Raw genomic sequence first — 22,363 nt, forward strand, 5'->3', positions numbered from 1 at the left:
GACATTTTTTAATTTTTATTTTTTAGAAATGTAGATCACGTTGAGCGAAATCGAATGCCGTTTGAATTTTGAAAATCGGCCCGTTAGATCTCGAGATATCAAGGGGGGGTCGTAAACAGCCCCCCCCCCCTGCCACTAATAGGGGGTAGCCAGGAGCCTGCCACTAATAGGGTTAACTCACTTATTGCGGCCCTCTCCCCCAGCTGACTCACTTTTGTGCGGCCCTCTCCCACAGCTGACTCACTTTGGTGCTGCCCTCTGGCCCACTTAACTCACTTTTGTGCTGCTCTCTGCCAGCGAGTGACCACCTCCATCCTGCGGTCCCGGCCCAGATGTTTCTCCAGCAGCAGAACCAGATGTTTCCGTTTGATGCTCCCCAGGAGAATCATCGACTCTGTCACAAAATAGGGAGAAAGGGACGGTTAGACGCGGAGATGGGCACGATCTACATGTCTAGTTTCATCTGACATCAAATGCGTAATGCACTTGCTACGAGTATAAACGTCTGTTTACACTTATGTACATCCATGCAGGGAGGCTCAAAATGTACGCGAAACATGTTACGTTTCAAATTGAACGATTGCCGCGGAGGACAATACTTTTCACGTCCTTTGGCGCTGTTCGGTGAAACCATTGACACCGGTGATTGCATTTCTACCATTTACAAACATTTGTTGAACTCCATTATAACACCGAGCCTGGCTAGCACTTGAGAAATAATCCTTAAAATTTGTGAGGCGAAATGACGGGCTTCAGGAAAGTCAGATAATGACAGCATTGGCGCTTATATGGCCGATAATCACAGTTGATTACGGAACTGGCCTCAACTGGAGAATGGTTATTTGATGCGGGTAATGGCGGATGAAATATCTTAGCGAGTCCGTAGTATCTTTTGATGGGGCTCTTAACGGAGCTAATATGTAGTAAGATCAAGAGGGGCTGCGAGGCACGGTATGACATAGTTAGGGTGCCGGTGGCCAAAAACTTATGTACTAATTATTGACCTACAGAAACGTTATGGTAAGCAGGACAGAATGTGCAGTCGCGTGCTCCACGACCAGCGCTTGAAATGGATCTACAAGCAATGAACCTCCAAGGTGGGTGCTATGTGTATTTCACAACGTACAAACAGCGCTTTAGCATATGAATATAGTACCTATTATCGGACGCTCGCGGGCACAATATGACTGCGATATCTCGCTAGTATTGGCATATGTGTCAATGCTAACGTCAATACTGTGTCAATAGCTGGTGCTTTCGTTGTTTTGTCAAAGCAATGTCTCTCAGATGGAAGCGGTCGCTGAAATTCAAAGGCACCACAGGAAGCCGTTTCCATTTTCTTCGTTCCGCAGTTCGAGGATACGGATGTCCGAAGCTCTGTCATGCATTGCGCAATTTCACGCGTCATGTTTCCTTTGCCGTCGTTTTGTAATGGCCACTGCAAAAAAATACGCCGGACCGTTCCATTTCATAATTTTGAGAGCGCCGCGACATCTGAGCTCTATTCAAGAGCAGTGAACCCAGAAATCTTGGAGACAGCAATTGTTCCCTTGGATGGAGAAGAAAATGGACAAGAATTAATGTGGCGCTATGGAAGTGTCGAAACCTACTGAGTTTTTCAAATATGTTGCGTCAGCTGCACTTAAAATACACATTTTGTTTAGGATACAGGAAGATGTGTTTAAAGCAACGCTGGAATATGTAAATGGAAGCCCTGTAGAAAAGATAGCAAATGTTGCCGCAGCAAAGCTGCATCAGAAAAGGGGATAGTTTTGATGGGACGACTTCTTGGGTTACGAATTCATTCAATGACTTTAAACTCTTTACGACGTTTTAACAGGTCCCGATTTTCCCGACTTTTGAGTCATTGACCTGACCTGGAAGGTCAACCGATGACCCAGGACCTTAGATTGGGTATCATTGGCTTCCTCTCGTCACGGGCAACACGCTCGTTTTTTTTTCCTCGAAGCTCTAGCTCGATCAGGGGCCAAACACGAGGGGGGTCGTACCAACTCCCTCCCACCCCCTTGTACCGTCGAAGGACGCAAAATGGCCTGTGCCGGCGAGCAGTGTTCGCCATGGGCCGGGCCAGCCCAGTGGGCTGGGCTGGGCTACGGGCTGGGCTGGGCCCTCATGGATATGAAGGATTGATGGGCTGTGGACGGGCTGGGCCATGATAACTTGAAAATGGACTGAAGTGGAATAGTTCGCGACTGGGGCAAAAACCATAACTATCTTATTATTGTGCAGTGTGCAAGACTGAAGAACTAGTTAATTAAGTAGGTATGCATGTTTAATAATAATATGCATTGTGCATGCTGCTCTCAATATATTTTTTTCTTTCCATAATGTTAAATTCATTCATTTTTGATGGGCTGGGCCGGGCTGGGCTTTGCCGCTTTTACCGTGAACGGGCTCGGGCTGGGCCGGGCTGTGAACCGCATGGGCCTGGGCCGGGCTGGGCTGGGATTTTTCGGCCCGTGGCGAACACTGCCGGCGAGGGTGATCTCAAAAACCTGCCTCAAGTGTTCATTATTTTACGTTTGGCTTCATTTTTTAGACAGAGGGTACTGTGTTTCAGCTAATTCATTACGGAGCGAGCGAAGCGAGCGGAGTCTCATACTGCAGAAAATCCTGAGTATGAGCGGCCGGCCGGCCGGCCGTGGGGACGCTCTTCAAAAGCGTCTTAGGAACGGGACATCCGATTGACAAGCGGTCTTCTTTACTGAATGTCACTTGGACGTAAAAGTTATGTGGTGTGATGGCCACCATGCGTTCTTGCCAACCACCGCACGTGGCGCGTGGTAAAGTTGGACATTCTTTAAGAACCCCCAAAATTGTAACCTCAATAACGGCGCAACGGTTGGGCCGATTGAACTGAAACTCGGTACACAGTAAGGTCTCCATCAGATAATTAATCTGCATGTGTTAAGGTTGGGGTGCTACAGCACGTGCGCACGTGCAGGGGGCGCTCCCACATCTCGAGAACGGCTGGGCCGATTGCGCTCAAATTTGGTACACGGTTGGGGACCAGTTAGTAGGGTACCGTGCAAAAGTCAGTTTGGACCCCGCTTGCACGTGCGCACGTGCAGTGTGCCGCTTCCAGATCTCGAGAACGGCTAGGCCGATTGCGCTGAAATTTGGCACATCGCTAAAGACCGGTTAGTAGGGTGCAGTGCACAAGTTAGTTGGAGGTACCCCCTCGCAATTTCGCACGTGCAAGGCCCGTCCTATCGCTCGCTCCGTTGGTCGCCCAAAAGGCGTTTTACTGGTTTCCTATCAATGACGGTAGAGTAGACAATTGTTCGAGTTTCTGTGCAGTTGACGAAGACACTCCTGAAGGATCCCGCTGACCACACATCTATGCACATTTGTGATGTTGAAGAAAAGTTTAGGTAAGTACATGAAAAGGACCAATATGTCTAGCCTTCTGAAAAAGTGATTTCACCAAGTCGGTCAATAACAAAAGATGCTAAAAATGTCTTCGGATTTGAATAGAAAGATTCGTTCTGAATTAACGCCAAATATGAATTGACACTACACAAGGCCACTTGCACACAAACCAGAGAATCTGCGTGGTCGGAGGCTGGCACGAGCGTCCCATCTCTGTCCTGGCGTCGGCTCGCCATCCTCTCTCTCTCTCTCGGAGACCGCTATCGAATTAGCCGTCGGCAGTCGCCATAGTACAAGTTCGGTAATCAGATCAGCATATGGCGGCACAAGTTCCCGGAATGCTCCGGTGGCGCCCAGAGACCAGCGCGGACACCAGGAGTGTCTGTCTGCCCCCCTTCCCCACTGTGACTCCCCGCCCCTCCAGACGCAGCACAAAGCACTCCGCCTCGTGACAAGGTCGGTGACACTGTGCATAGGCGAGATGCCGTCATTAATAACGCTGCAAGTGTATGCCAGCCAGAGTAAGATTTGTTTCATCAGAAATCCCAGGGCAGGATGAAAATGTGATGTCGCTTCGCCGCCCTGCGTTATTAAGATTTATTGCATATCTTCAACCTTGAAAAACTACTTGTGTAAAAAAGGCAGTGGCGTGGGAACTTCTTCCAGACTGGGGGGGGGGGGGGGGGGCTGAACCATCATAGAGATCAACCTAGGGTACCCCAAATCTAGTTTTCTCATCGGTTTTAGGCCACTTATTTTTCAGACCTTGGCCTTTTCAACGAAAAAAAAAACAAGAAAATAATTGCAAAAAAATGAGGTATTCCGTCTCTCAGCTGAGTGAAGAAACTACCGTTTTGGCAACCTGGAATAAAGGTTTTAAGCTGCCAAATGAGTTGCCGAGTCAGTAAAATAGTTAGATTTTTCACTCACATGCTTTCTTCCTTTGTGACTCACAACCCCTAATTTGGGGAGGACAAGCTGCCCCAACGGTTCCTGGCCTCATGAAAAGTTGTGAGGAACCGCCCCCACGGCCCCAGAGTTGTGAAGGCAAGCTTCCCCCACTGCCCTCTCCCCCGGTTCCCGCGCCTATGTATGAATCTATGAAATTGTGTTGGTAGATTTCCGATTTCGATTCCTACAGCTGGGGGGGGGGGGGGCTCAAATACATTACGAGCCCCCCCAGCCGAAAAGTTGGAGGGGCTCAGCCCCCCCTAGCCCCCCCCCCGGTTCCCGCGCCACTGAAAAAAGGCACACAGACACACAGTGCTTGTGAATATCAGGAACATATGCATAGATGACTTCTTTGAAGTTGATTGCTTTTTATAGAAACTCTGCCTATCAGTTACATCTATAATTATTTACTGCAGTTGAAGGTACGTACATAGCAACAAATCTGTTGTACACTCAAAGCACAAAAACAGTCATTCACACCATCGGAACCAAAGCGGCTTAAACATGGCAGATAACATGGCTAGGGACCTTTACCTTCGACAGATCTCATTCCTCCAAGGAAATGTCAATGGTCATCGGTGGTTTCGAGGAGTTTCCCGCCGGATTTGTGGAAGAATTGCCTCAACAAAACCCAGATGTCCCTCTCCCACGCCCGCCCTCGGCTTCCGTCAAAGCTGAACATGAATCGAATATCAAACGACTTTGGTGGTGTCACAGCGGCATGATTTGTAGTGACTGCAGCATCTTCAGAATATCAACTACGGCAAGGTATCGGGAGACATAAATATGTGCAGTGTGACTATCTCTTGAAGATCGCATTCGCAAGCTCGTTTTAATTTATTCGCACTTCTGCTCTGCGTCTGTGCCCTCGTCCGTGTTCGTGTCTCTGTCGTACTCGTTTACATCCGTGTCCGTATCCGTGTCAATATCCAGCTCATGTATGTGTCGATGTCCTTTGCCGTGCTCGTGCCCCCCCCCCCCCCCCCCCACTGGCGGCACTGACCGTGAGAATCGACCAGCGGCACGCTGCTCAGTTTCTTGTTTTCCCTCAGCACTTGCCGCAGCTGCCGGTGACTGATGCCGTGCCAGATGTACTTCACCTCACGCACCATTATGTCTTCCACGTATATGGAGTAGGCATCTATCGACATAAACACAATGGAAGACAACGGTAAAAAATAGGAGTTAGTGAAGCAATATGATGTCCTTGTCAAATAGTTAAGTGTCTTCTTTAGCTTGAACGACTCAACATTTTAGTGGCCGACATAGGCGACTGCTAACGATGAAATTCATTAACTAAGGAAACAATTATAAGCACTTGTAGAACCTTTACATCTCAAATTTTGATTATGGTTTTTAATAAGTAGGTAAACTTCTTCGAACTGCTGTGGATGGCCATTGGCCAGTCATATATCCCTGTTGAAAAGGAACAGCTGCGGCAAAGAACGCGTTTCACTCACTGGTGGAGGTGAGAATGTCTGGCAGGTAGGGCAGCTTCTTTATCTGGATGATGCTGTCGTAAATGGACGGCTGCAGAAGCTGCGATACGGCGTTCGCAATCAGAACAGCAATCTGCGAAACATCAAGGGCATAATTTTTAACACAGGTGACGGTGTTGAATACACAAAAAGAGCGACCAAGATTCGGTAGGGTACAAGAATGATAAAGAGTTGCGACTTCAACAGTAACACATTCTTACGTCATCGCCATCTTGACAGTTGATGTGACATCATTGCCTATCACATCACAGACAATGTGCCCGACCATGTAGCATGCCAAAGTTACTGCCACTGCGCATTGGCGTGATAGAGGGGTCACCGGCCAGGTTTCTCAGAGCCAATCTCCCCAGTCTTTGCGGTACTGCTGATGGTAGTCAGTAGATTTCCGGTAGATTTGGCCGATTCTGCCCCAGCGGTCAGCGCGCCCGGGGAGATTTGGCCAGATTTCCGCCCTAGACCCTGCGTTTGCCGCCACATCGGGGAGCGATGCCGTCTCGGCGTCGTGCTCGCTGTGACCCGTGATGTGACTGGATTGGGGCAGGCCGGTTGTGTTATTTTTCTGATCACAGACGTAGCCGTTTCCACACAATCAGCAGAAGTAAGCCTGTCGCAGTGTCGCTTCAAAGTGGTCCCAGAGGCCCTATGGCTAGACCAGGGGTGATAAATTGGCAATGATTCCAACAATATGAGCAAGGAATAATAACGCTACTTGCAGCCATAATTAGCAATCAGCATGTCTTTTATTTACTTTCCATTTTTCATCATTTGTTCCTAACATATGGCGGCATGGCCAGGCAATAATTCAGAGAAACTGGGCACCTCAAGCTCTCTCAAGATTTCCATAATATTTTTCTACCTCCGGTCGTGCCATAACAGTCGATTAGACAGCAGCATTATGGCAACAGATTGTACGGATTTGTACGAGGGGCACACAGAAAATTATTATTTGACGTTGGTTTTGACAGGGTAATGATGTAGGGATGAGAATTCGAGGGGAAAGTTGGACCGCCACAGACACAGGCCGGGCTTACCTTGACGTAGGTCTTGTCTCGAAGTCGTCGGTCCTGTGATTTGGTCGGTCTCACTGGTACTTCCCCGCGTAGGTTTGCCGGGACGAACCGCGTAGGTAGATCTCTCGATGTTCTCGTAGGTAGGTATCTCTTGATGAGTATGTTTGTAATAGGTGAATTCAGGCACAAATCAGTCGTGAACACATATGGCTCCAACCGGTAACGGACAACGACTGCCCTCTCCGTGGCTCAGGCGGGCGGCTGCGGGCGGACGCCAGTCACGTGCTTATCGCCCGGGGGCAGGTCAGCTGACCGGTCGCCTGATCCGCCGCCCAGCCCGGCCCAGTGTCCAACGCGTGGCGGGGGGAGGGGAGGAGCCGGTAGGAGAGGGGGAGGGAGAGTGGCTGGTTTTGGTGTTTTGCAAGGGAATTTCTACACCCTCCCACGGACTGATGCTAAACAGGGTTTAGCATTCGTTTGACAGTTTGATTAGATGCTGCCTGATTGTAGCAGGGACTTCACCATCTCGGTTTGCTTGATGGCTGCCCTTCTTCGTGGAGGTCTCGCAGTCCTCTCTGAGGTCTCTGGGCTTGACTCGGTCTCGGTGTTGCGCGTAGTCGGCTCATCAGGGCACCTGGTGCTGCCATCTGTGCTGTCTTGACCTGTGTGGGTACTCTGTAGCTCCAGCGGGTAGAGGTGCGATATGGCGTAGCGTTCAGTGCGTCCTGTGCTCGTCTTCAAGAGCACTTGACGCACACGTCCGTCATCTCCATGCAGAAGCTGTAGGACTCTTCCCATCAGCCAGAACATTCTAGGCTTATTCTTGGTGTTGATGAGGACGACATCACCGACAGCAATCTTGTCATCCCAGTCTGTGTGGAATAGGTCTCGCGAATTCTCGCGTAGACCAAGCAAGTACTCACGGTACCACATGTTCTTGTAGTGCTCTTGAAGATGTTGCTGCTCGTGCAGGGTTTTGTTGAGTTGTTGGTGAACATCTTGAGGCGTCGAAACCCACAGCGGGTCAGTTGCGTGTGAACTGTCCACCAGCTGGAGTCTCGGGTTTGTGTGTAGCTTGAGTATTTTGTTGGGTGTCAACGGCTCGATATCATCAATCTCACTGTAGACGTAAGTGATCGGTCGGCTATTGACCATGTTTTGTATCTCGCTGAGCTGTGTGAGGAGCTCGAAGTAACCAAGTTTGGCTCTTCCTACTGTCTTGTATAAGCAGTGCTTTACCGTCTTGATTTGTCTCTCGTAGACTCCGCCAACCCAGCTGGCGTAAACCGGGATGGTGCTGTGCTTGATGCTTTGTTCAGTAAGATATTCTTGAAACTCGTCTGACGTGAATACATTGTTCAATACCCTCTGGCTTGCAAGGAACTGTTTAGCGTTGTCGGTATACAAGAACTCTGGCACGCCGTATGTGCTGCAGAATCGTCTGAATGACTGCAGGAACGAACCCAGGCTTAAGTCGGGGACAAGGTCGAGATGTACACAGCGAATGGCAAGGCAGGTGTACAGTACAATGTACATCTTCCTCATCTCTCCATTCGTGTCTTCAACATAGATGTGTCCAGTGTAATCGATTGCTGTGTTGCAGAATGGCTTGATCAGACTGACTCGTTCTCTTGGGAGGTTCGTCATCTTCGGGTGCTCGAAAGCCAACGCGTTCAGCTTCTGACACGTGATGCAGTCCTTCAGAACTCGCTTGACGACTTGACGACCACTTGGGATCCAGTACCCGTGCTCTCGCAGTTCTGTGAGCGTCGTGCCGACTCCCAGATGTTTGCATCGTCGGTGTTGATCTTCAATCATGAGCGTTGTCAGCCGATGGGTTTTATCCAGGAGAATGGGATTGTGTACAGCGTATGAGTATCGGTTGAGTTTCGACAAGCGTCCTCTGCATCTTAGCAGACCTGACTTGTCTATGAAGACATTCAATTCCTTCACCAGCTTGGGTACTGAGGCTGAGTTGACTAACGTGTTCTCTTGTTTGTCTTGCAGGTAGCTGGTCTCTTCAGTGAACGCATTCTCCTGCATCACCTTCAACCAGTAGTGTGTTGCTTGCTCCTTGGCATCAGCCTCCCTGTGCTTCAGCACGTTCACGAAGTGAAACACTCGAGCCGTCACCCTATGCAGTCTTCGAAGAGAAGAGAAGTCCTTGATGCTGAGAATAGTCTGAGTCGCGGGCGTTTGTGCTTCAGTGTTGATCTCCACCTGTTGATGATGTTGTTGGAGCTCAACCATGACTTTCCCTTCTTCCGACAGGCAGTGAAGAGGACTCTTGGGCCACTGCTCAGGATGATCTCCCAGCCAGTCTGGTCCGTGACACCAGACGGCCAGCTTCTTGTGGAACTCCTTCGCAGACAGGCCCCGTGTGAGCATGTCAGCCACGTTGCTGTCAGTAGAAACGTAGTGATGAGTGACTTCAACTTGATGCTGATGATGAAGTTTCAACTTCATGGCTGTGATGTCTTCAAGACGGTTTGCAGTGAACTTGCTCTTTGACTTGCATCCAGATGCAAGCCACTCGAGCACCACCTGTGCGTCACTCCAGAGACGGACGTGACGGATGGAAGCGTTGATGGAGTCGATGATGAGTGGCAGGCACTTCAGAGCGAGGAACACCGCCAGCAGCTCCATCTGTGGTATGCTTCTGTTATCTGGTGCGAGCTTGCTTTTGGCAAAGACCAGTTGAGGGTCTGAGCCCTCCTGCTTCAGATAGCAAGCGAACCCGTAGGATGTCTTGCTCCCGTCGCAGAAGAGATGGAGGTCTGTTGGTTGGCCACTTTCAGTGTCACCGGTTTCTCTTGAGAACTGGAACTCACGCAAAGACAGGAGATCCTTCTTCAGTCGCTGCCACTCGGCTAGCACAGCCGGCGACACGTCTTCGTCCCATGCTGTCCCTTCGGTCCACACCTGCTTCATGAGGATTCTTCCCCTGATGGTGACTGGCAGTGCAAGAGACAGCGGGTCGAAGACCTTACTGATGTTGCTCAGAAGTTGACGTTTTGTGATGCCCTGTTGGTTTTCTTCGAAGTTGAAGTCGGATAGTGATATTGTATCTTGTTTGGCGTCATACAAGTATCCCAGCACCTTCTCTGTGACGGCGCCGTGCTCGTTGACCATGTTGTCAGACATCATGATGTCGACAAGTGGAGAGAAGTTGGACATCCAGCTCCTGAGGTTGAAACCTCCCTCTTTCATAATCTGGGTGGCGTCGCGGTAGATGTCTAGAAGTTTTCCTTCGTCGGATGTCGAGAATATGAAGTTGTCCACGTACAGCGACTCCTTGAGCGCTGTAGCCGCCATCGTTGTCGAGTATTTGGACAGATGAATCTGGATGATGTGGCTCAAAATGAACGGTGAGCAGTTGAGGCCAAAGAGGATGGTACGGAAGCGGTACATCTTCAGACCGTCATCCGTCTCCCAGAGGAAACAGAACTTGTCCTTGTCCTCTTCGTACTTCAGATATATTTGCAGAAACGCCTTTTCGATGTCAGCAAGAAGAATGTGCTTGTTTGTGCGGAACCTCATCAAGAGGGTGACCAGGTCGTTCAGCAGGTCGACACCTCTGAAGCAGGCTTCGTTGAGTGATGGCCGATCTCCGATCTTCAAACTGCAGTTGAAGACTGGACGGATTTTTGTAGTGGTTTGTGCATCGGTTTTCACCACAGGGTGATGCGGGATGAACACCCTCTGGTTGGTACTTGGTTTGTTGTAATCGACCTCTTCGATTATGCCGTCTCGGAGTTGCTGCTCGAAGACTGCGGTGTATGAATCTGCGAGGCCGCGTTTGACGAGCTTGTTTCGCACCTTCTTCATTGTCGCGAGAGCTACGTCGTGGTTTCCAGGAACCTTGGTGACGCTGTCGTAGAACGGCACCTTGACGAAGTATTTGCCGTCCCTCAGCTCCACCTCGTTGGAGAATTCCTCCACCAGTCCGCGCTCTCGAGCCGAGACACTTTCATCTGTCTCTCGGATGCCAAGGCTCTCGATGCTGAAGAGATGCTCAAGCTGGAGATCCACGTCACTGTCACTTGATACGTGGGCCAGCGGGTGAAAGTATGAAGTTTTAGGATGTAGTGTTGCCTGCACCAACAGATGTGTCGATGTCTCACCTTCCTGTTTCCCACGTGTAGATCTATCTGGAACAGGGAGATCGGCTGTTGAGTTTTTGAGACGTTGTCTCGAGTTTGTTGTTTTGTTTGTTTGCGTTTGAGTTTGTTGTTCGACTGCCCCCTGACGGAGGACTTGTGGTTGTTGTTCGACCGTAGAGTGTGGGTCGGTTTGAGTTTGTGACTCAGCTGTGTCCGAACTGAGTGTTTGTGTGTGTTGTTCGTTTGTAGCATCTGCTTGAGTTTCTTTGTCTGTCAACTTCGGTTCCATGTTGACTGGTCGCTTAATGTCCGTGCCTTGTAGCATGCAGGAATCTCCTTGCTGAGACCTGTTGCCACTGTTTTGAGTGCTGCGTTTGACGCTGTTGATGTTTGAGTTGTTTGTGTTCACGTTGCCTGGTAGTGGTGATGACCGTCCACCGGAACCGTTGTCATCGCTCCGAGAACTGTCTCCGCCATCGTCTTCTTGCTCGTTTGAGTCGCTCGCTCCACCTCCACCATGAGCTTCGTCTGTACCTTCATCATGTTCAGTGTTCTCTTTCAGGTTCAGCTGCTCGAAGTATCCGTCGACGCTTCCGAAGAGGATGAGGCCGTCCTGTACCTCGAAGGCAGTACCTGTCCCAAGATCTACACTTCTCATGGGCTTGATTGCACCGATGATGTCCGCTCCTAGCAGACATTCGAAGCCACCGATGACGTCGTTGGTGCTGTGACTGAAGAACGAGTCGGCCAGACGCACTCCTTGGGCTCTCAGGAACTGCACCAGGGACGTCACGCCAGGGATCTCGTATTCCAGACTCATTTCCGGATCAACCAGGAAGCAGTGGTGGGCCGAAGCGGTTGGAGTGAAGATGATGTCGGACGTAGCCGCTCTGTAGTTCTTTTCCTGTACGCCGATGCACGTTTTGACTTTGTATGTTGTCTTGGGTGCCTGCAGTGGACAACCAAGCTTCACTGCCAACTCTTCGCTGATGTATGACGCTTGTGAGCCCACATCTATCATGCATCGAACCAGCTCACTTCTTTCGCCGTTGTGCATGATGACCGTCATGGACGGGAGGAGGACCGTCTGGCCCTTTTGTAGACTGTTGCAGATCAGACGCATTCCACTTTGCAGTGGCGTGGTCTCTCCAGGTTTGACGACACACACTGCTGATATGTGTTGCTTGCTGCCACACAGAGTGCAGGGATACGAGAGACCTGATGTCTGGCTTTTGCAGTCCGTCAGCTTGTGGGATCCACTGCATTTTGTGCAGAGCTCCAGGTCTTTGAGGCGTTGGATTCGTGTTCGAGGTGATGTGTACGCTGAACACTTCAGCATGGAGTGTGCACCTTCGCACAGCTTGCACGCCTTGAACTTCGATGTGGAATGACTGGGAGTCTTCTTGATCGGCTCGGCACTGGTTTGGAATCGTTGTAGTGACGACTTCGCTGGTTTGGCTGAGCCGGTGACCTCTGTTGTCTTGAGCTGTTTCGGCTTCGACGAGAGGTCCGTGGTGTGTTTTGTTTCTTGCTTTGCAGGTGTCGTCTTCATCAACGACTTGATCACGGCGTTGAAGTTCTCGAGCAGTTGTCTTGTAGAAGGGTAGTCAGTGTGCAGGACTGCGCTCAACTTTACCTTGAAGTTCACTGGGAGTTTTTCGCAGATGATGAAGCTGATAATTTTGCTTCCAAGAGTTCCGTCTTCGAGTGCGTCGTATCCAAACGCCTTGAGTTCATACACAGAGGTGCGAGCAGTATTGAAGAACGCGCGCAGCGCTGGCAAATCTCTTGCAGGTGGTGGGGGTAAGTCGTGGAGTTTCCTGATATGTTCCTCCACGATGACATCAGTGTCGAGATATTCCTCGGTTAGGAACTTTCTTGCGATGGTGTAGTTTTTCTCTTCAGTTGACAAGTGTTTGATGGTATCTAGCGCGTTCCCACGCAGATAACTCTTCAAGTACATCAGCTTAGCCGATTGATTGTAGGCCGAGTTGTTGCCGATGAGATCGTCGAACATCTTGAGGAAATCGTTGAACGACATCACATCATCTTGCGTTCCGGAGAACAGCGGCATCTTGAGCTTCTGGATCGCTGGCTGTTTGATGTTCTGCTCGTTGGTTCCGGTTTCCTCCTTGACATTCTTCATGGTCTCGTTGTTGAAGCTGAAGAAGGCTTTCTTCGTGGTTGAGAAGATGTCATACATCTCGTCCATCCAGGTATCTTCCTTCTCCATCTCCTGTTCAGATGAGAGCAGCGAAACGTAGTCATTGTGCTTCCGTTCGACATCGGACCACGCTGTCTGCAACTCTCCCCAGCAGTCTTGGACTAGGCTTGGTTCAGCCTTGTCTGTGATGTGCCGTAACAGGTTTCTGTTGATTCTGGAGAACGAACGCTTACTGTTCGCTCGAGCGTTCCGAAGCTTCTCCATGGTTGCAGGGTAGTGATACTAGATGAGGCGACAATAGGCTGGACGCTGATGACCAGACTGCAGCAGAGTCTAGACGTTGATGAAGCGACTGCAACAGGGTCTTGATGTTGATGAAGCGACTGCAGCAGGGTGCTGACGCTGAAGACCGAACTGCAGCAGGATCTTGACGTTGATGAAGCGACTACCGCAGGGTCTTGATGTTGATGAAGCGACTGCAGCAGGATCTTGACGTTGATGATGCGACTGCAGCAGGCGGCTGACGCTGAAGACCAGACTGCAGCAGGATCTTGACGTTGATGAAGTGACTGCAGCAGGGTGCTGACGCTGAAGACCAGACTGCAGCAGGATCTTGACGATGAAGCGACTGCAGCAGGGTGCTGACGCTGAAGACCCGACTACAGGAGGATCTTGACGTTGGTGAAGCGACTGCAGCAGGTTGCTGACGCTGAAGACCCGACTACAGCAGGATCTTGACGTTGGTGAAGCGACTGCAGCAGGTTGCTGACGCTGAAGACCCGACTACAGCAGGATCTTGACGTTGGTGAAGCGACTGCAGCAGGGTGCTGACGCTGAAGACCAGACTGCAGCAGGATCTTGACGTTGATGAAGCGACTGCAGCAGGGTCTTGACACTGAAGACCAGACTGCAGCAGGATCTTGACGTTGATGAAGCGACTGCAGCAGGTTGCTGACGCTGAAGACCAGACTGCAGCAGGATCTTGACGTTGATGAAGCGACTGCAGCAGGGTGCTGACACTGAAGACCAGACTGCAGCAGGATCTTGATGTTGATGAAGCGACTGCAACAGGTTGCTGACGCTGAAGACCAGACTGCAGCAGGATCTTGACGTTGATGAAGCGACTACTGCAGGGTCTTGAAGTTGATGAAGCGACTGCAGCAGGTTGCTGACGCTGAAGACCAGACTGCAGCAGGATCTTGACGTTGATGAAGCGACTGCAGCAGGGTGCTGACACTGAAGACCAGACTGCAGCAGGATCTTGATGTTGATGAAGCGACTGCAACAGGTTGCTGACGCTGAAGACCAGACTGCAGCAGGATCTTGACGTTGATGAAGCGACTACTGCAGGGTCTTGATGTTGAAGCGACTGCAGCAGGGTGCTGACGCTGAAGACCAGACTGTAGCAGGATCTTGACGTTGATGAAGCGACTGCAGCAGGTTGCTGACGCTGAAGACCCGACTACAGCAGGATTTTGACGTTGATGAAGCGACTGCAGCAGGTTGCTGACGCTGAAGACCAGACTGCAGCAGGATCTTGACGTTGATGAAGCGACTGCAACAGGGTGTTGACGCTGAAGACCAGACTGCAGCAGGATCTTGACGTTGATGAGTCAGCCTCCTCTGTCAGACTAGCTCACAACTTCCCTGAGATCAGCTGGTCAATTCTCGTTGATCCTTACACTTGAGGTTAACGACAATTCTATGCAGTTTGATAACAGTTGATATTGAGGTTTTAACAATCTTGCAATCAGTGACAGATTGAGTAACTTGCACTGTGCAGCTCAGTTTAAATATGGCTGTTTCAGTTTATTTCTATCTGTTTCGTCAAGTTCAACTCAAACCCAGTTTGGGGCCAAATCACAGTTTTTCTGCGACCAAATCACAGTTTTTCTATGTACGGATTTGTACGAGGGGCACACAGAAAATTATTATTTGACGTTGGTTTTGACAGGGTAATGATGTAGGGATGAGAATTCGAGGGGAAAGTTGGACCGCCACAGACACAGGCCGGGCTTACCTTGACGTAGGTCTTGTCTCGAAGTCGTCGGTCCTGTGATTTGGTCGGTCTCACTGGTACTTCCCCGCGTAGGTTTGCCGGGACGAACCGCGTAGGTAGATCTCTCGATGTTCTCGTAGGTAGGTATCTCTTGATGAGTATGTTTGTAATAGGTGAATTCAGGCACAAATCAGTCGTGAACACATATGGCTCCAACCGGTAACGGACAACGACTGCCCTCTCCGTGGCTCAGGCGGGCGGCTGCGGGCGGACGCCAGTCACGTGCTTATCGCCCGGGGGCAGGTCAGCTGACCGGTCGCCTGATCCGCCGCCCAGCCCGGCCCAGTGTCCAACGCGTGGCGGGGGGAGGGGAGGAGCCGGTAGGAGAGGGGGAGGGAGAGTGGCTGGTTTTGGTGTTTTGCAAGGGAATTTCTACAAGATCCTTCTAATACCGGGAGCACCATTCAATACATCACGTGGCTGGCGAAAACAGGGCCATTTCTCGTGGCGGCACACGGTCGGCCGGCGCTGGAGGGCGGTGGCAGCCGACTGGAGGCTGGCTGTCGGCCCGAGTGGCACCTGAGGCGGCGTGCCGCGCTCTCACAGACACCTGTCCGCTTGACAGACGTCTCGAGAGGAGCGGGGCCACACAGCCGAGAAGGAGCGGAAACGCACAGCCACAGAGTGGTCTGAATCTGGACGCAGAGACGGCTTGAGATGCGAAGTGGTTTGAGATTGGAAATTCAGCGGTTTTCGGGACACAAAATGATAAAGCATAAAAAAAACAGTAGGGTTGACAGTATTTCTGAAAGATACCTGAGGTGCGCTGAAATTCAGGCTCCATTTCGTGAGACGACAAACAGGTTTCCTTATTTGTCAACTTCCACTGTTTGCATAGCTTGACTTTTCTATGTAACACAGTACCTACCTATTGACAAATGACAAATATTTCTTCAATAGCCCAGAGACCTGTACCTACTGTTTACGACCTACCAGTAATGATTGCGCCAAGGTGCCCCATATTCCCTGCCTCAAATGCATGTTAGAAAATCAAATTGATGTCATTAATGCGATTCAAAGTTCAATGCATTCACTTTCATACTTCCACGATTTAATAACAACGTTACTGAAGCGTGATCGCGAAATCCACGTAGGTATAATAATCAGCTAGAGAAAGTCTTTCGTAGCGTAAAAGACCTCCCACGAATTCTTTGTTTATCTGCATTTCAAATGCGTCCAAACGTCGGGCTAGCAACAGGCCTGCATTTGATGCGGCAAATTTACTACTGTTCCATAATGCAGCGCTGTTATGGAGAAACGTTGAATTATTTCCGTCCAGCTCTCCACCTATAGACTCGCTAGCCACACAAACGGCTCGAACTCACCATGACTGGAAGGATGTGAGTGATCTGTCCGGTGAGCTCGAACACAATCACTGAGGTAGAGATGGTGTGCGTGACGGAGCCGGCCAGAGCCGCCGCGCCCACGATCGAGTAGCCCCCTGAAACGGATGGGAAATGAGCTGGGGCGACGGCCGCGCTGAGCTGCGGCGGGGGTAGACTGACCCGCACGGCACGAGTGCGTTGCGGTACAGTCTACCCTACCAGGTAAAACGAGCGATCAGGTTCTACCAGCTCAAGCGCGGGAGTATTCCATAGACTGCTGCACCGTTCATCAGAATCTGATGAGCAGATTTGTGTCACAGTGGCATCTCGTCACTGGCACTAAGGAGAACTTGCAGCCGAACTTAGCAGTTAGCACAAAAGTGACGTAAGCGATCGGAGAAGTATATTAGTGCCTATCGAGGTGACTTGTAATTTGACCTCCCGACCAGCACAAAGGCACGATCGGCCTGGCAGGGCCCGTTCGCTGGGGTGAAATGGTACGACAGAGCAAACAGACAGACCAAACACAGGGTATGGCGCAGGGCCAATTAGTCTCTGTCCAATTCGATCTAAAGACGACACGCCCGCAGACGCTGGGTCTCGAGAGTCTAAGGGGAGCTCGGTGGACGTCCTGAGCAGTGGTGTTTGGCACCATGTGCAAAATAACTGGACGATTCGCGTGGCTCGAACCTCTCGAGTGACGCGAGACGGTGAGTTACGGCCGCTGGCCACTGGGTTCGCAGCGGTCAGCTGACCCACTAAATATCTCAGAAAATGACAGCTGATCTCCTGTTTTTATTTTCAGTGACAAGTCAACAGGGTCATATGCCAATGCGATGTGATTTGTGTAAATGCTAGATAAAAATAAAACTAAAACGTTTCCAATAAGCTTGAGACAGATGTCGTGCACATACCAATGCTGTCACTTGAGCGCTGAAAAATAATGAAACAAAAATAAAGTCTAGCGCTGGCGTGTTTCCGGTTGCAAATTGTAAGTCAGCTGGCCCAATTGACTGAAAGACAGATCGCTATATCGAATCGGAAATTTGGTTTAGAATCGACCGAAAGCAGCTACAGTGCAGTATGTTCAAGGCTCAAGCGATCGAAAAATGTTGTTGCACTGCATGGTTACAAGCACCTACTGACACTTTTTCGAAACACGATTAATGCGTCTTTCTAGGAATGAAATATTGCAGGCCGTAAGCATGACTTTCTAATTCTAAGTGAGGACAGCATATTTTCGATTAGGTATCTAAAAACATCAACAAAGTAAATTGGGCATGGGCATGGATAAGTAGCCAATGTTCAACACCGTTTGTATTACACGTATACTGCCAATGTATGTAAAAAGATTGATAGTTACAGACATTTAGAGCGCAATTCCGTTTATTACGGACCATCCTTCCCCACAGCCTACCTGGCCGGATCGGTGAGATGTGTCCGCCGTAGCGCACCCCCTGTGGAAACCACATAGCCAGCAGTTCGCCAACCAGACGGCCGAATGCCGCACCCATCTTGAACACCGGGATGAAGATGCCCGAGGGTACTGGCAGCGTTGAGGCCACCACGCACATGCCAAACTGTAACACAGGTGAAGGGTGGTCATCAGCGGGGTCTAGAGATTAGATACAAGAAGTGGGGATGGAGGTGATGACAAACGGGAGGCAGGACGTGACACACATGGTCATAAGGCCCAAATGACCGCGTGATATAGTATGTAGGTATGTGTAAGTTGCCCGTACGGAGCTCAAAAGTTCATGTTGGGTGGGGTGGGAACGGAAAAAGCTGCCAAAAGAACAACACATTAAGCGATCAGTCGTACTTTCTTCTGATCAGTATTTCGGTCACGAAGGGTGAGGCTTGAAATGGAAAAGCTCTGATCGGCGAAGCAATTGAGCGGGTCTCCAAACTCTAAGAAAAAGGAACAAAAGAGAGCCTAAAACGAGCGGCATCGATGTGATTGGCCGTGTGGTTGTGTGCTCCTTGGAGTTGGCAATAGGAGGCGTGACAGGACTGCGAGGGCAGCAGAGCACAGCCCATCAGTGAGACCGCACTGGGGCAGCGCTAATTAAGTTACGAACAAATGTAGAGGAAAAGGGCATCGGGTACTCGGAAGAGAGACACACGTCAGCCGTTGTCTCTGTTACTTTGGGTCATATGACACAAACCATCCTAATAATATTATACACAAATAATAAAGGAAATAGTTGGGTGAAGCAAAGATAAGAAGGGAGCGGGATAGGCCACGTGTCGTTAGATACGCAAACAAGGCAAGGTTACAACATGCCATAATGTCGTATAAATAACGATAAATACCGGTTATCAGTTCGAAGTTTGTGAATGTTTAGAAGAAAAAGCAAAAAGCTTTCGACTTTATTTGACATAAGATATGGATATTGATGGATATGATCGAACCACCCGAATCGTAATAAAAGCGGCTTGCCTGTATGACTTATGACACGAGTGATTTGAGATGGGGGTCTGGTCCCCATTACCACCGCCGCAGCAGCAGGGGCCACACACTGATGTTTGTTTTCACTTCCCGGCGGAACGTCGTCTGACGGACAACAGTCATGTGTCGTGTCAAGAAACCAATCCTCTAAAAACTGACAGCTCTTGCCACCTAATCTCCTCATCATATACATGCGCTTTTGGCAGTCTTTATACCTCGTGTCGCGCCCAAGCCGACGGAACGAAACGTCACAATTCTCTGGACCGAAATAAATGAGAGCTGAGAGTTATTTATGACATGGTGCGGAGATCGATTATGAAGGCCATCCTGAATCCGAGGGAACGTATTGTTTTAAAGGACACGGTGCCATTTATTTTCTCTGTCTGGGGCATTCCACGATAGATCGACCAAAAATAAATAAAATTTACACCCTCATATTTTATTTTTTGCTTAAAATTGGTCTAATGGGTTGTGATGGGCGGGGGAACCCAGCTGTGGCAAGGATTTTTTTCTTCGAACAACGGTTTCCGAGATATAGCCTCGGGCAGTTCCTGGAGGTCACACTGCAACCCTATGTTTGGCGGCTTATAACTCAGAAACTATTGGTTTTCTATGGTAAAAATTTATATGGTTCAACTCGCAATCATTCAACAAACGTTTGGGCTATCTCGGATTTTCGATTTTTGAAAATTTTGATCACGTGACATCTTGACCTTTTTTTCGAAGAGTGACCTTGATATTATCCCAACTGAAAGTCGCAATTTTGTCTGATGACGATTAAAGCCTTATCAATTGTCATTCATATGCGATAATAAAAAAGTGGCTTTCGGCCTACGTTGACCTCAGGTCAGGCCATTTTTATGACCTTCCCATTATTACGAGCGGGAGCGACAGCGAGATCTCGAGAACAAAGCAAGATAGCGACAAGGGGTAAACGGCACAAAGTACACATGGATAAGGTCTACAATTTTTACTCAGGTCATTTTCAAGTCAGGTCAAAGATGACGTCACAGGGGTAAAAAGAAAGTCTAAATGGCGGCACTACATATATATGAAGTTTTTCTCGAATAACTTTCAAAGTATCCCAGCTAGGAACAAACTAATAGCACCATCGTGATCCTCTCGTCGATCCGCATCGAAATATGTGTATGTTGACCTCGAAAGGTCAAGGTCAAAAGTTGACCTTAGGTCACGTGACCTTAAGGTCATCATATATATCATTCGATGGGCCTTGACGAGCTGAACACAATGAGCCTATCCGCGCGGCTGTATCTCAAACCTGTAAGGAGTTATTAGAAAAAAAACATTTGGTGACCTATAATGACGTCACATGACCCAAAAGCAACGTCACAGTTGACCAAGAGCAAAAAAGGTCTCGAGGTAGTCAAAGTGAGTCGTATATGAAGTAACTCATGGTATATTAGGCAATTCCGACGCGTTTTAGTGTAAAAACAAGGGAGCTGATTTTTCCCCAATTGACTTATAATGGGGTGGTCAAGAAATTGACCTGACCTCAGGTCATCGGTATTGAAATTCAAAACGAACTGGCGCTAGGCGAAAGCAAACACAATGGTGCCTGTTCCACGTCTCTTTCTTTATTAGATCAAAAGGTACAGCCAAAACTAAATTTTGACTTCCTTTTTACCCCTGTGACGTCATCTTTGACCTGACCTGAAAATGACCTCCGTAAAAAATTGTAGACCTTATCCGTGTGAATCCTGTACCGTTTACCCCTTGTCGCTAGCTTGCTTTATTCTCGAGATATCGCGTCACTCCCGCTCGTAATAATGGACAGGTCATAAAAATGACCTGACCTGAGGTCAACGCAGGCCGAAAGCCACTTTTTTTATTTGCGCATATGAATGACAATTGATAAGGCTTTAATCGTCATCAGACATAATTGCGACTTTCAGTTGGGAAAATATCAAGGTCACTCTTCGAAAAAAGGTCAAGATGTCACGTGATCAAAATTTTCAAAAATCGAAAATCCGAGATAGCCAAAACGTTTTTTGGTTGATTGCGAGTTGAACCATATAAAGTTTGTACCATAGAAAACCAATAGTTTCTGAGTTATAAGCCGCCAAACATAGGGTTGCAGCGTGACCTCCAGGAATTGCCTGAGGCTATATCTCGGAAACCGTTGTTAGAAGAAAAAAATCCTTGGCACAGCTGGCTTCCCCGCCCATCACAGCCCATAAGACCAATTTTAAGCAAAAAATAAAATATGAGGGTGTACGGCTTTGGTCGATCTATCGTGGAATTGGTCTAGCCAGAACAAAGCATTCCAGATAACTTCGAGAGAAAATGTAAGGGATACAGGTCCTCTAAAATAGATTTAAATGACACAAGTAGTCACCATCACTTAGTTATGCAGCATGCACCAGTGCCATTCAAAATTCAAATAGCAAATATTTCAATGATATGAAGAAGTGTGATGGCGGCAGGCTGTACGAAAAAACCCATCTTTACCTCTTTGTCCCAAGTTTAAAAGAGACGCCTAGGACCGCATTCTACATGAAAGGATTAAACAAAAGGAAACACGGTATACAATCACGAATGGACGTAAGAAAAATCCGAAAAGCAAGCTGCAACAAATACACACACATCTTCAGCAAAAAGACGATAACTCAAGGCTCTCTTATAATCGAAGTGACAATCCACGGTCGTGTTGCAGTCTCTACTAACCGTGACTAGAATGTAGATGCAGAAGTGACAATCCACGGTCGTGTCGCAGTCTCTACTCACCGTGACTAGAATGTAGATGCAGAGGTTGGCGTAGAAGCTGGTGTACGGGTTCGTCCAGTGATTCACCGCCTCAGCCTCGTCCACCGTGAGATCACTTGAGGACCAGGTGAAGTTGGCAAACAGCTCCAGCACCTAAAGTAAGGATCAGTCAGTAGAACAGGAAGTCATGATGTTTGCAAATGTATTATGGCATTTAAAGTGGACACTGCAAACTCGTTGTCCTCAAGCAATGAATTATTTGCGCTGTGTACTTACGTGACATCGTCCTATATTGAGAGAGACTTAATTAACTGACATTAATGACAACACAACCGTGTGATGTAAGTAATTATCTTTGTAAAGCTTTTCTCTAATATCCTTACACATTGCCTTCCCATATCACACAAGGCATGAGCCGGTAAAAGGTAACTACATACGTACAGTGAAATATCAGACAATCGTAAAGCACGACATGGAAGTATGCCAGGCCCGGTCGGCCGCACCAAGCGCCACCTGCTGACTGAACAGAGAACTAGAGCTTGCTGACCTGATCGTGAGTGGTCTGGTCCGCTGCCAAAAACTGTCCCAGCCCCAGCGGGAACGTCGTGGATGAGATCAACAGTGCTACCAGAAACGGGTACAGGAACCGGCTGCAAATGGAGAATTACACTGTGAGGATGATG

The 22,363-nt window shown here is 49.0% G+C and overlaps 1 protein-coding gene across 1 annotated transcript in view; it reads right to left on the reverse strand.

Moving 5' to 3' along the window:
- The window catches only part of LOC122368845 (chloride channel protein 2-like), an 87,321-nt gene that overhangs the window by 29,225 nt on the left and 35,733 nt on the right, over window positions 1-22,363 (reverse strand). Inside the window, exons 7-13 of the mRNA XM_043343118.1 lie at window positions 22,228-22,330; window positions 21,702-21,833; window positions 17,922-18,084; window positions 16,505-16,620; window positions 5,805-5,916; window positions 5,348-5,485; window positions 277-394 (exon numbers count right to left, since the gene is read on the reverse strand). Coding sequence (XP_043199053.1) covers window positions 277-394; window positions 5,348-5,485; window positions 5,805-5,916; window positions 16,505-16,620; window positions 17,922-18,084; window positions 21,702-21,833; window positions 22,228-22,330 — 882 coding nt within the window. The remainder of the gene's footprint in view (window positions 1-276; window positions 395-5,347; window positions 5,486-5,804; window positions 5,917-16,504; window positions 16,621-17,921; window positions 18,085-21,701; window positions 21,834-22,227; window positions 22,331-22,363) is intronic.

The sequence above is a fragment of the Amphibalanus amphitrite genome, unplaced genomic scaffold (assembly GCF_019059575.1).
Source record: "Amphibalanus amphitrite isolate SeventyFive unplaced genomic scaffold, NRLGWU_Aamphi_draft 000981F_arrow, whole genome shotgun sequence".
Classification (NCBI taxonomy): Eukaryota; Metazoa; Arthropoda; class Thecostraca; order Balanomorpha; family Balanidae; genus Amphibalanus; species Amphibalanus amphitrite.